This window comes from Amphiura filiformis, chromosome 1 (assembly GCF_039555335.1).
Source record: "Amphiura filiformis chromosome 1, Afil_fr2py, whole genome shotgun sequence".
NCBI classification, from domain to species: Eukaryota; Metazoa; Echinodermata; class Ophiuroidea; order Amphilepidida; family Amphiuridae; genus Amphiura; species Amphiura filiformis.
The window spans coordinates 22,343,812-22,358,106 of NC_092628.1; the positions used below are offsets into that span (position 1 = coordinate 22,343,812).

Sequence of the window (14,295 nt, forward strand, 5' to 3'; positions counted from 1 at the left end):
ACATATGCAGGATTTCATCAATAAAGCGGACTTTTTGTTGGGAAAAGTAAGTTTGCCTATTATGGGGCTATATGAAACGGGGACTTCCATTCCTTTGACTGAAGTGGACCTTTTTAAAGTCTGCTTAGAATATTTTTACTCAAAAAAGTGGACCTTTGTTACTTTTTTTTTAATTTGGACCTTTTTGGGTCATATTTAAGAATAGGCATATTTTACTGAACTATAGAACTATTTAAATGATGCCGTCCGCTACCGGCGACATAGCGGTTGATTAACAAACGCGTGATGGCAGGGTGCGAAAAACAGACTGCAAATATTTAATAAACATAGTTCACATTGGTCATGTTGGTAATTAGTATTTTTAATAAAATGTATCATTGACAGTAATATGGAAACGTGAAAATGCATTGAAATTATTTATATGCAGCATTATAATAGTACTTGTATAAAAGTTTATTGCTTGCAAATGCATTAATACTTATTCTCGTTATATAACATTAAAAGCTATCTACAATATTAATATTAAGTTGATTCTTTATTTTTGAGTTTCGAGCGAGTTATTACTTCTAAGGCACCCATCTTTCCCTTTTGCACAACTGCATGCATGTTAATCTTAAATGGGATACATTGAGACCTGCTATTTTAAAGCTGATTTTATACTCGGTCGCTTTTGCATGCGCGATTTGCACACTGGGCATCGCTTTACATATACTGAGCATGTGAGCGATTCGCATTTCTGCAAAAGCGACCCGAGTATAAATACAGCTAAAAGAGATGCAAAATAGGGTAAAGAAGTTCTGACCCTAAATGCTGCAAAATAGTTAGGTTAGGTCCCTATAGTGATAAGCAGTTGTACTTAACTAGTAGTATAGTAACTAATTTTTAAAACCTGACAAAATGAGTCATAATCAAATGACTTTTGCGAACCCTGATATTTCAATTTTTGAATTCCTAAATATAAAATATCGACATGACGTCATTATATCCTCATCTGTAGATTTCTCATACGATCAAAAGGACGGCACACTGTAGGCCATTCCTATAATTAAAACTTTCCTGTCGTTGATGGGGTGAACATCAATATCACGTGATTATAGAATACCGAAAGCGAGTACAAGGGTAACTTGTTGTCAAATCAGGTATTAAGAAAATTATAAGTATTTTTTGTACTTGCTAGATAGACCATAATAAACACTGTAACGAAAATTGGAATGTACGCTATAGCAAATGATTAATTTGCCGTCATTGTTTGCGATTTTTCGTAAATGCGAATGTGAAATGTTTACCCTTATCCAGCTTATAATTGTCATCGCTTTCGTTCTTTTATAATCACGTGATATCAATGTTCACCCCCATCAACGGCAGGGAAGTGCCAATTATAGGAATGGTCTATATACCCGGTCTATATATATTGGCAGATGTTATACCCCCGGGGTTATACCGCTTTTGTATTATAATACCACAGTAAGCATAAGTGCTGACATCCGGATAAAGGTCGTCGGTCGACCGTCGAAGCCGCATCAGACTGAATTGCATCATTTCGATGGCGCAGCATGATATTAAGTTTGACCAAATGTCGCTATAAGCAGCGGTTTTATATACACAATAAAATTGCATCTGCTAAAAACAAAACTCACTCCTTCATCTTCATTCCACCTGTAATCTGTCCTTATGCATCTTCTCATAATACGACATACATTTATCTACAACTTCCACAATATCTTCATCCATTCCAGATTTGTCTGGCAATTCCGAAGGTTCCCCAAAACCGGTGCTCCCAAATGCATTTTTGTGTATCGTCGTTGACGAGAGCATCATAGCGCTTTCCTTAGCTATCATCCATTTCTGCATGATAGCATCCCCATCATCGGTCCAATTCAAAATTTTCTCTGTATATTGTATACCAATCTCCTTGCAGTAAGCTTTCATGACGCCTTCTGGGTTTTTCTGACGATTTAAAATACACACAAATTTATGATAAACAAGTTCTGAACCACGACAGACAAGACAGAAAATTAGTGATAAAGTTAAAGATAAACGATACAGCAAACACAAAACGATTTCGACATTATTCGCAAAATGTTGGAAAAGGTTGTCAAAAAACGCTTAAATGTCCGGTTATATAAAGGGTGTAAAACGTTTTCATATCATTCGAAAACATTGTTTGTGAACTTACTGACAAATAAGTATAGGCCTAAATTGCTGTCATCTGTATTAATTTGCTAGTGCCATACCATGCCGAATTCGTCAGCCTAACTCGCGCGATATGAAACAAACGGCTTTATGAAAAACGGCTTTATTTTGATGTCAGATTTTATCTTCATAAGATTGCTTACACGTTTGCAATTATTTTGGCGCTTCGGCATGTTTAGCAGCACGTCTTATTAGTGTACCAAAGTTTTGATGCATTTTGGGTGTCCTGGCTCGTCAAATCGCTAATGATTCCTTTCATTATTCAGCAAATTACGCTGAATTTCAGAACAATTATCGCATTCCATGGACAAGAAACAGTGCCAGGCCCTTTTAGCAGGGTCGGATTTACCATTGGGCCAGAGGGAGCCCCAAAATTGGCCTGTGCATATTCCTCGTAGTCCGACAACACCATATTTTTGGTATGGTAAAATTGCACAATTTTGCGCGCTTCGCACAGCAAAATTCACCTTCATTTTGGGCTAAAATGGTCTAAACTTAGAAATTCATTTCGCGCGCAAATGTCCCAGTAAGATCGGAACAAAATATGCTTAACTCACTCTAATTTGCAATGCTTCTGCCACCACTGTCGATATTATATTACTGAACATGTTCTTCAGGACTGTTATTGAAAGACGAATTTCATAGTTCTAGTCCAATAAACAGCACTTACTGTGGACGTTTCGAAATCTGTCAGATTTCTTTATCAACACTTATGTTGTTGTGACGACCTTCTGTGTACAACTCGTTGTTGCTTAGCAACTTGGTTGCCAGTTGGTTTTTTCAGGAGATTGTCAAATATGTGAGTTAGGGTGTATTGCCCCTCGTCTCTGTTCATGGTGGTGCCCTGTTGTCTGATTTTCACTGCTTCTTTGATCCATCGTTTGTATCTGTCTGCCTCTTTGCATAAAATCTTAGCCTCCTTCCAGTCAATGATGTGGTCTTTCTCGAGAACATGGTCTGTGATGGCTGATTTATTGGTAGCTGATTGAGATGCTTTTCTGTTTGCTCTCGTGCGAACATTAACACACGCCTTATCTGCCTCTGCCCTATGTTCTTCAAGTCGCTTACCGAATTTCCTCCCCGTCTCACCGACATAAGTTTCATTACAATTCTTGCAAGGGATGGAATGCACAACCTCTGTGGTGTTGAGCGGGTCCCTTTATCTTTAGGGTGCACAAGCATGTTTCTTAGGGTGCACAAGCATGTTTCTTAGGGTGCAATGAGGCTTCATAGCAGCGGAGATGTTGTAACTCTTTAATGTTCTCGCGATACGCTCCGACACGCCCTCTACATAGGGGACAACGACAAGGCCTTTTGACTTGGTAGTTTCATCCTTCTTATGTCGAAACGTCCACAGTAAGTGCTGTTTTATTGGACTAGAACTATGAAATTCGTCTTTATTTATGTCGCTATTATAGTTGACCCCAATTTGTAAACCAAACTTGGCCTCCTGAGTGCACATGCCTTCCTCACGGTGAGTTTGGGGCCTCCAAATGTTGGCCTGGCCCAGGTAAATTCGGCCCTGCCTTTTAGCATCTCCTTAATCAGCTAATAAGCGCTTATTTCATTTTCTCATTTACTTGGGGCCCCTGAACCCTCGTGGCCCATGGACTTCGCCCACCCTGCCCCCCCTGCTTGTTACGCCAGTGTCACATTCCCCACCAATTTCGCATCGTGACATGTGACCTATAGTACAGAGAAGAAGGAGGAAGAAACGAACAAATTAACCAACCTGAAGATCGTCAGTACATATGACTACTGGTTTGCTGTCTTTCAAGTACTCATATAAATCATCCAATTCTTTGTAGAAATACCCTGCCGGCATGAACCCCGTACCGGGAAGTTTCCTCAAGTCAACACCTTCCATCCCAGGAGGAGCGTTATTCTTGGCCATGTTTTTGAAGGATGGAAAAACCTGTATGGCCAGGGAAAAACATGTGATTAGTGTTTATTTGAGCATACTCATTCGAGGTTTTAATTATTATCAACAAGCACGGAACAAAAAATGCCCTCTCGCTTGTTTAATTTATATTCAAAGAACAAGGCGGGACCTTCTCGAACCACGAGTCTCGCCTGTTTTTGCAATCACCTGGAACATTGTAGTTTCATTAAAATCCAACATCATATACAAATTTGATCTCCGGGTGACACTATGGCATGAACAAATTGCCATATTTTTGCACCTAGAAATACCAAGTATCATGAAACCCAACAATATTTACTAATTTGACATCAAATGACCCCTGATATGACCCTGGAAAAATGGCCTCATTTTTTTAATGTTTTTATAGTACCAAATTTCACGGAAATCCAAATATTTTTTCTAATTTGACCTCAGATGACCCCTGTTGATTTTTTAATATTATTATCGTTATGGATTTTTTATACGGCCGAAGATGATAAGCGCGAACTCCCAACTTTGTACAATTAGCCTATGCGGGAGAGAAAGCCTTATTACATTGTCTTCTTTTTTTGGCAAGATCAATTAGCCTTCAAGGACACCCATTAATTTGCATATAAAATTAAATTTAACAACGCCACGTCTTGCATTAAAATAATATCAATTGATAAATAAATACAAATTCTATCAGCATTTTCTATATACCGACTCTTGTATACCGTGATTTCACCCGTTTTCTCAATACCTTCAATGGATGTCGCAGAAGAAAAACATGTCGGAATCCCTCTGGTATAGCGTCATACTTATCGACAATGCCCTCTACCATGTCCTTGTTGAAAATCAGTTTCTTCCCTGGGGCGTCAGCTTGCAGTTGCTCTTTCACCCACTGATAAGATACTGCAATAAAACATAAATTAGTGATGAATTGTCGGCTGCGATACAGCGTTAAACTGTCAAATGATGGCTCCGAAAAGAGCTGGTGGGAGAGCCACTCAAAATATGACCACGTGATGACAACTCATTTTATTCACTCACACTTTCTTGTTGAACTTTAAGGGACCGTTCAATATTTACGCCAGGGAGGAGTGGGAATCTTAATAGGAGAATGTTGGGGGGTCTTGAGGATGGAATCTGTTTTTTTTTTACTTGAACCATGAGGAAAATTTTAATTTTTAATAGGCCTAATTGAGAAAAAGGGGAAAGCAAGGGGGTCCGATTTTTTTTTAAGCGGACGAGAGGGGGATGAGAAATTTTGTGCCGATTTTTGTTGTTGTCAAAACTCCCACTTCCCCCTGGCGTAAATATTGAACCGTCTTTTAGCTTTGGAACCAATATCTCTGTAATAGTTGTTGCGAATGATAGAAGCGACGAATCTGTATTTCATAATATCCCATGTGCCATGCATGTAGGCCTACATCATGTACATGGCACTATCTTTGTGACCGTGAGTAAATTAATTATTTAAGAAGTGACAGTCTTGGTAAAATGAAAATATCTGAATGTGCAGATAATTAGAAGTTGTCTAAATGTTGTACAAAACTATCAACAGATGTATTTTGTCAATGTGGCCTCCATACTGCAACGCGAAGTGCACAAACACAATAATAGGCCTACCCCCGGTCCCCACTCCAGAAAAATGCAGCACTCATTTTTTTAGATTAAAACAAATATTATCAGCTTCAGCTAAATGAGACATGGCTAAATCCAAATCCTTTGGTTAGTTAGTTCTAACTGGCAATAAAAGTTATATTGTTTAATATTTGACCAAATTTTGGAAATAAGGGGCCAAAATCATGCGTTTTTAAGGTGTTTTTCGTGTGCTGTGGCAATCAAGCCCAAAGACTTGTACTTCAGGTAATTTTTTGAAAAACACATTTGATATCTTTTATAACCATTATATTAAAATCATAGCTTACACTACAAATCTTGGATTTTGTGACTGAAATTGTCAGAAATCATGCAAAATTGCATGTTTATTGTTTTTGGCCCATTTCTCCTGAAACTGCAAAACTACTCAAATTGGGCTTTTATTGGCAGTTAGAACTAACTAAAGGATTAAGATTTAGCCTTCATTTTGAAAAACAGGATTATAATATTTCTTAATCCAAAAAAAAAATTAGTGCTGTATTTTTCTGGAATAGGGAGTAAGTATATCGGAGAAGTAATAATTGATGCAGTCCTGGGGGGGCACATCAACAATTTTTGGTGGGTATGTTCCACCGGAATTTTGAGGTAGTGGGCCTTTGGGAGCTGACGCCGTAAGAGGGGGTCTTTTGGAGCTGCGAACCGGGCTAGCTGCGAACAGGTAAAATGGGGACTTTTGGAGCTGCGAACAGTCAAAACCAAGGGTTTTCTTGGCTTTTGGGTTGAAAATCGCCTGAAAAAACCCAGAAATATGAGAAATGAGCAATTTGGGGTCTTTTAGAGCTGAAATTATCAAATTCAAGGGTCTTTTGGAGCTCTATTTTGGTCAAATATATGGGAAATCCAAAAAGGGGGCTCTTTCCGGGGGAACATACCCGTATGGTCACTTGTGTTAAGTGCACCCCCCATGCAGTGTGCCAGTGCCAGTTAAACTTGTAAGAGCTATTTCTTACATAAAATAAATGATGGCACAAATAATAATTAATCTAGGCTGCACTCCAAGTTGTTGGTTAATTTATATTTTATTTCTTGTACATCTTCCTTGTTTGAGTGTGAGAGGTAGAGTGAACCATGGGTGGGGTTTGGAATGTAGGAGAAGAAACTAGACTAAGCTGTGGTCTAACCCACGAACACAGCCGTGTTGTTACCCCTAATGACCTTTGACCCCAAAATATATGAAAACGGCCATAGACATTGGCTAATGTCAATGCATGGGTGCATGTGGCACCACTTTGCTATGTTACTTGTGGCAGAAGGGGCATTTTGAAGGTTTTTCGTCTCAGACCGGAAGTGACCCCTTAATGACATTTGACCCTAAATAAAAAAATACCACATATGCATTGGGTACCCACAATTCATGTGTGAATATACTCGTTACTGTCCAATGTTTTTCTTAGCAAATAAAAAAATTTGACGGTTTTTCGTTTTATACCGGAAGTGACCCCTTAATGACATTTGACCCCAAATAAAAAATACCACATATGAATTGGGTACCCACAATTCATGTGTGAACATACCGTTACTGTCCTATGTTTTTCTTAGCAAATAAAAAAATTTGAAGGTTTTTCGTTTTATACCGGAAGTGACCCCTTAATGACCTTTGATCCCAAATCTGTGAGGACCCCATAGACACTGGGTAATAACAATGCATGTGTGCCAGTGGTGTCACTGTCCTACGTAATTTGTGGGAGAAGAAGCATTTTAAACGTATTTCGTATTATACCGGAAGTGGCCCCTTAATGACCTTTGACCCTAAATATAAAAATACCACATATACACAGGATAACTACAATTTATGTGTGAACATACCGTTACTGTCCTATGTTTGTCTTAGCAAATAAAAAAATTTGAAAGTTTTTCGTTTTATACCGGAAGTGACCCCTTAATGACCTTTGACCCAAAATCTGTGAGGACCCTATAGACACTGGATAATAACAATGCATGTGTGCAAGTGGTGTCACTGTCCTACGTAATCTGTGAGAGAAGAAGCATTTTTAGTTGAAATCACGTTTTTGACCCCTATGACCACTGCGTGACCTTTGACCCCACGAGTTTCATATGACATGTAGGGGCATGGTCAATGATGGTTGTGACCAAGTAAGGTCAAAATCGGTGTAAGCATGTAAGTGCTAGAGCAAATGTAGTGGTCGGCAGAAAGAACCTGTAAGAAAAAAGACACAGCCGTGACTAACGTCACGGCTGTGTAACTAAGAGAGGGAATACAATAGATAGTTAGGTAATAGTGTTAACAAATATAAAAGGGAGAGAGGAGAGAGATGAAGACAGAACTAGATAAGGCTTAAGATAATATTATTTTCTACTGAAGGACATTAGTGAAAGGGCAGGGATTTAAGGGATTTACAATTTACATTAGTACATGTATATCTGATCTTACAAACTCAATAAGTACTACGAGCATCTAGACTAATAAGATAGCCTATAACACAATACGAACCTTCTGATCCAACATATCCAAACGGCAACATCTTGGCCATTCCTATAATAGCATCGAAGTTTCCACCAACACCTTTAGCCTTCATACCTTGTTCTGCCATGATTCTAAATTTCTCCCTATCGGCGCCGTCTGTGCCCAGCCTTCGTGCATACAAGTAAGGCTCGTGCCACACGATAGAATCGTCCACATGGGTCATAGCCTGCATGTATGATGGTACACAAAATTAATGAAGGTGCAAGTCTATGGCGTAAATATACCATTATTTTAAAAATATTACAATATTGGAAACAGTTTAAAAACTGATAAAAACTACATTTTTCCAAACAATTTAGTTTTCTTTATCAGCTAATGACTCAAACAAATGAGATAAAACAAAGAAAATTTATATTTCATTCCAGCGCCTATATATTGCCAATGAGCTGGTCGATCGTTAATGCAGTAGATCGTATACATGACTCAAGTAGCACAAGAAACAACACATAACTGTATAACAGAAACGTAGTCAGGGGGCAGAGTGCTCTTCTAGACAAAAAATAAAGAGAAATGTGCCCCTCCGACAAAAAAAAGGCAAAAGAAAAGGGGCAAGGAGCCCGTTTTCCACCAAAATTCATCCCGATTATGGGCCAAAATAGTGTAAAATAAAAATACAAACGTTTTCCGCACTACGTGCACACATTTTCCCAATAAAGCCCTTTTCATCCACATCATGGGCCAAAATAGTGTAAAATACAAAATTTAAAGCCATTTTTGGAAGCTTAAAGCATTTTGTACATTTTCTCTCTAAAAAACAAACTAACGGTAAAATACCCACCGATAATTATTTAATGAGTCAAAATGATGCAAACGGGGACATTTGTTCGTCTTTGCCCTAAAAAATTGTATTCACCCCCCTCGCTCCGACCAAGAAAGCTGGCTACGCAGTATATAGACATCATTATAAATAGGCCTACCTATAGACCAATCACGAAGGGATTTTTTTACATCCGTGACGTCATTGTTTTTTTGGGGGGGCGGTCAAAATTATGTTTTAAAAAATAACGAATATTTGTTCATAAATTGACGATATTTTGATGACAGTAATACAACTTGCACATTTGTTTTACTGAAACTTCATTAGAATCACTTTTAATTTTAAAAACAGAACCGACCGAACCACTAGCAGGCTATGTTAGCACATCTATGCCAATTACAAAGGTACCAAAATCTGAATTTTGATGATTTTTACGATCGTCCGGATGAGCAAATCACTGAATGGGCCTTTAAGTGTTATCCGTTGCTTTTTACACTGATATAAGTAGCAAACTAAAGGCGTGTCGGAGCTTGCTGCCCAGTGTTTGTGCTCAAATTTGGAGAAAGATAAATCCCACACTCATGCACAGAATAAAGGTATGGATTCAATACGAGAGCCCGTACGAGAGATCCCAAGGCTCGTTGTAATGGATTTTATCAGAGGATGATTTAAGGAAGCCCCATCATGCACTGTAAAAGTGTTATCACTAGAGTTTCAACTTAGCCACTTTACTTTTCAAATCCCACTGAACTCTGTGCAAAAGATGTCGTTTTAGAATTGCCCGTGTGTCATTATTACTTGGTCGATTTCAGATCTAAAGTGATGTATGCATGAAGGATAATTCACACCTTCTGTAGATAACATAAAATGTGAAATCGACCAACTTTTTGAAGGTGTTTTTACTGTAAATATATCTGTCCAAATTCAAATTTAACCATGCACGTGTGTATGGAGTGGGCGGGCAGTGGTGTCATGTTCACTCACACAGCTGTGGTAACCGCAAGACTTGCTGGGAAGTGCTTAAATCATCCTCTGGGATTTTATTATTCAATGGGAGGGGCAAATAGCAACAACATGATGTTGGCCTATTATTTGTTATTACTCAAAGACTGCAATGCATATGGAAATATAAATATGACCAGTAGCTTCCTTGGCTCATTTCTATAGTATATAAGATGAAGGTACAAAAAATGTATTACCCTGCAGAATTAAACTGCATATTTCATGCTAAATTACCCAAACTTGAGTCTCCGACTGTGTATTTATACACCAAGTGCTTTGTGTTCAAAACCTGCTAACCAAATCCAATGTCACAAAAGGAGACGAAGATTGAAACGGGCTCGCTATTTATGTTTGAAGGCGATTTTCTTATTATTTTGAGAAGTGTACAAACGTATAGTCCTACATTTTCATTGGGACACATTGGGTGACATGGGAAAAATGCCCCAGTCACAACTCTTGCCCCCCATTTCCCCCCTAGTAAAAACTAAAAGTTACGAAAATCGTCACTTTTTGCAGCAATGTTTCCCAACATTTGTTTAGTCCCCCTCCCCTGAAAATCCCCCCTCCCCCGATAAAAATCCTGGCTCCGCCACTGGAGTGGCTTTGAAGTTTTTGGGGCAAAATTAGCAAATAACTGCTCACTGTTACAAAAAAAAAAAATAATAATAATAATAACTTGACATTAAAATTGTGAGTAAAATAGTAAATACAATATGCATGAAACTTGGAGGAAAAACGACCAAATACAAATAAAAAATAAATTGGCATGACCCCCGACTTCAAGTCAAGTATCACTGGAAGTTAATGGTGCGTCCTTAAATTAGTCTTTTTAATTAAAAGGCAAGTTAAACAGCAAACACAAAAATGCGGTCAAAATATATTCATACCATTTAAATGTCGGGTTATATATACATGTATAAGGTCATGAAAATGTTTCTAAAAAGTTTGATATGAATAAACACAACGCTATTTTTTAAAAGTTTGTCAAAGTGTTATCGTAAATATTTTTGACCAAATATTTTTGAAAAATATTTATTCAACACTTGTTATTTGAAATATCATTACGTTTGAATGTTTTGCAGCAAGTTTTTAAAAATGATTTTGAATGTAATATTAAAACGTTTTATAACATGTCTGTACAATGTACGTTTTGAGCTTGCTGGGTACATATTTAAATCCTGTTGAAAAGGGTAGGTCTTGTAATATTTGTCTTAGAATTCCAAAGAGTCGAGTCATGCAGAACTACTATTTATAATGCATAATAGAAACTTATAAAAGAACGAGTCAGTTCGGCAAACAATATACAATTACAAGTAAATGATAAGTATTTAAGCAAACCTTTAAAAATGCCGTAGACAAACATCTTGGTGTTCCCCACAGAATAACACGAGCTGGTCCGCCATCCGCCATTTTGAATATAGCTTTACCTTGATAAAATAATTATAATAATATTATCAAATTTGGGGTGGTAAAAATATTACAAAACGTCTTCGTTTTCTCTCCCGTTAATATGCCTATAGATAAAATAAACAAAAGTTAAGAAAGCACACATATTGGAGCTAGTTAGGCCTATTAATTTAAGGTGGTACTACACCCCTTGATAAATTTGTGACTATTTTTGCATTTTTAAAACTAATAACACACTGGTAACAAAAGTTATGTACTAGTATATTATGGGGGCAAGGAAGCCAGTTACTACACTGAAATTTCAGTGACTCAAGACAAGCGGTACGTTATTTATGATAAGAAAAGAGGTACCGCTAGAATGTACCTCATTTCTTAACATATAGGCCCTATTATATAATGAACCACTTGTCTTGAATCACTGAAATTTCAGTGAAGTAATTGGATTCCTTGCCCTATAATATACATAACTTTTGTTACCAGTGTGTAGTTATTTTTTGAGAAAATGCCAAATTAGTCACAAAATTTATCGGGGGGTGGTGTAGTACCACCTTAAGAGGCCAGCCCCATGAAATTTTCGCGTCGTTGGGCAGATGATTCAAATGGACAAATCATATATCAAAATGTTCAGAAGAGTCAGGAGATCCATCCTGTAATGTTGTCAATTTTGTAACCCGCGCTTTCATATTCCGCTTCCTTAGCAACGGCCATGTGTGAACTTACCATACTCATAGCTACTCATGTATTGAATAAAGTTTCTTTTCAACGTCCCAGTTATTCCCAGTGTTTGATTCTTTCTTGAAAATCAAAAATCCCATCAGCCAAAATACTAATTCTCATATTTTTCTTGATGGAATATAGGCTTATACCATTTCATAGTTCAGCAAAAATAACAAATTGATGTTTAGCGAAAGTTCATTCTACATACTTGAAAACTTGCTTGATTTTATATTAATATTGTTATGTGTATTACAAAATTGTTGTTGTTTCAGCCCTCTTTACAACATTACTCAAGAACCACAGGACCAAAAGCATATCTGTGAATGTATTGGAATTCATCTATACGCTCGCTATGAAATGATAAATGCACTTTTCAGTGCCAATGAGCCAACTATACCATTCGCAAGATATGCTGAACTACCATTTGATGTCAGTTTATAGGCACGTTATCATCATATCATGGTTGTAGGGTCGTAAAATATATCTTGGCTCTGCTGGATAAAAATCTAAATTCCCTACATGCATACAGCCAGTGAACGTTCTGGATTTGAAGACCTGTAAAATCCCGGGGAGTACTCAGTACAAATGACCATACGGGGACGTGCCGCAAACATGGGTAGCATTTTCGGCCTTCTGGTATATCAATGACCCCAAAATCTCAGCGGCACGTCCCTACCAAAACCAAACTTGAAGTGCAGTTTTGTCGTATCGTATGCATACATATATTTATTTTGCATGCCTTAGACTTACAACTGAATACCGTGTACACTAAGAATTTATACCAGTGCAAAAACGTCGATAAATACATGGGTAACACTTCCCTGGCATATATATACAAAATGTATCCAGCGCTATAGTATTATCGATTGTCTGGATTTACCACAGGGTATGCAGTAGGTCCAAATCCACTTCTCAAGTTGCCACTCCCAATATTTAACAATAAAGATAAAATAAATGAAACAATTTCTTTCAAGTTCATTTTGAAAAAATATAACAATCAAGACTTACCTGTTGCTGTACTGTCGTTCAACAACGCTACCTATATGCATGCGGGATGTTAAACCTTTCACTTCTGAGCAACAAGTGACTGTCGGGTTCACGGTGACCCGGCTATGCATGGGTTATTTAATACTTTCCTTCCCTATTTTCACACGGGTGCGCAGGTTCCACAAGCTGTGACAACTGACGTGCAAAGATACTTGCAAAATGCCTGTGTACCATGAAAGGCATGCAATCTCAATCTCAAAGTGATAACGTTGGTAACGGTCTTCCTGCAAGTAACACATCTAAACCAACGTAATTTTCACATCGAAACCATGCAACATTGATATGATTTTCACAAACTTAAAATAATTTTCGGAAAATAATAATTTTTCCAAAAATCGAATAGTTTTTGCAAACTTAGGCCTATAATAATTTTTCCAAACTTCGAATAGTTTTTGTAAACTTAAAATATTTTTTGCAAACTTAAAACTGAATATATGCAAACTTAGATAATATTATAATATTTACAGTAATTTCATGGCCAAACTGGAACACTATAAACGCTAGTGGCTCCGCGTTAAACACGCGCGAATATAACGCAGTACAGAAGAAAGCATACACGCGCCTTACATTGCGTACACACTTAGTACGCTACATGGACGCAACTCGCATGTTCCAGTTTGGCCAAGAAATTACTGTAAATATTATAGTTTGCAAGCTTAAAATGATTTTTGCAAACTTTGATTTTCTTTTGCGCGTCTTATAGTTTGGTCTGTGTATTAAAAACTCGGTCGTCGAGTTTTCCAAAGTTTTAATTGAAGACGAACAAGTAAGTGGAATTTTAGCAACGGCGACCAGGTTTATTTTACGCGAAGTCTACTTACACCCGGGGGGGTACTCAGTACAAATGACCATACGGGGACGTGCCGCAAACATGGGTAGCATTTTCAGCTTTCTGGTATATCAATGACCCCTTTTTCAAAGCCTATTTTGGTAGGCCCTATATGAATGGATCCTTTTTTCAAAATTGTCTCAATTTTTTCGGAAAACAGCCCAATTTTTCCTTAATCAAGCCAAAATTTTCAAAATTTTCCCAAAATTTTGGGAAAATTTTTAAAACCTAAGACAATTTTAGGTAAATTCAACGGAAAATTTTGACTTTTGGTATATCAATGGGTCCAAATTTCTTGAAAAATTGGTATA

At 37.5% G+C, this 14,295-nt stretch overlaps 1 protein-coding gene across 1 annotated transcript; it reads right to left on the reverse strand.

The window, feature by feature from the left end:
• Window positions 1–339: 339 nt before the first annotated feature.
• LOC140169917 (uncharacterized) lies at window positions 340–13,259 on the reverse strand. Its single transcript, XM_072193263.1, has 6 exons — window positions 13,117–13,259; window positions 11,323–11,411; window positions 8,193–8,391; window positions 4,839–4,990; window positions 3,926–4,108; window positions 340–1,947 (listed from the first exon to the last, which is right to left on the reverse strand). The coding sequence occupies exons 2-6, from the start codon at window positions 11,392–11,394 to the stop codon at window positions 1,648–1,650; spliced, it is 906 nt and encodes a 301-aa protein (XP_072049364.1). The 5' UTR covers window positions 11,395–11,411; window positions 13,117–13,259; the 3' UTR covers window positions 340–1,647.
• Between the last annotated feature and the right edge of the window lie 1,036 nt (window positions 13,260–14,295).

Bases quoted from the DNA above. Each gene is read 5' to 3' on its own strand.
- LOC140169917 (XM_072193263.1), bottom strand. From the start codon at position 11,394: ATGGCGGATGGCGGACCAGCTCGTGTTATTCTGTGGGGAACACCAAGA. The intron at 8,392-11,322 runs GTTTGCTTAAAT...TCATACATGCAG, and splicing joins TGTCTACGGCATTTTTAAAG to GCTATGACCCATGTGGACGA. The intron at 4,109-4,838 runs GTATTGAGAAAA...CTGGCCATACAG, and splicing joins TTCTGCGACATCCATTGAAG to GTTTTTCCATCCTTCAAAAA.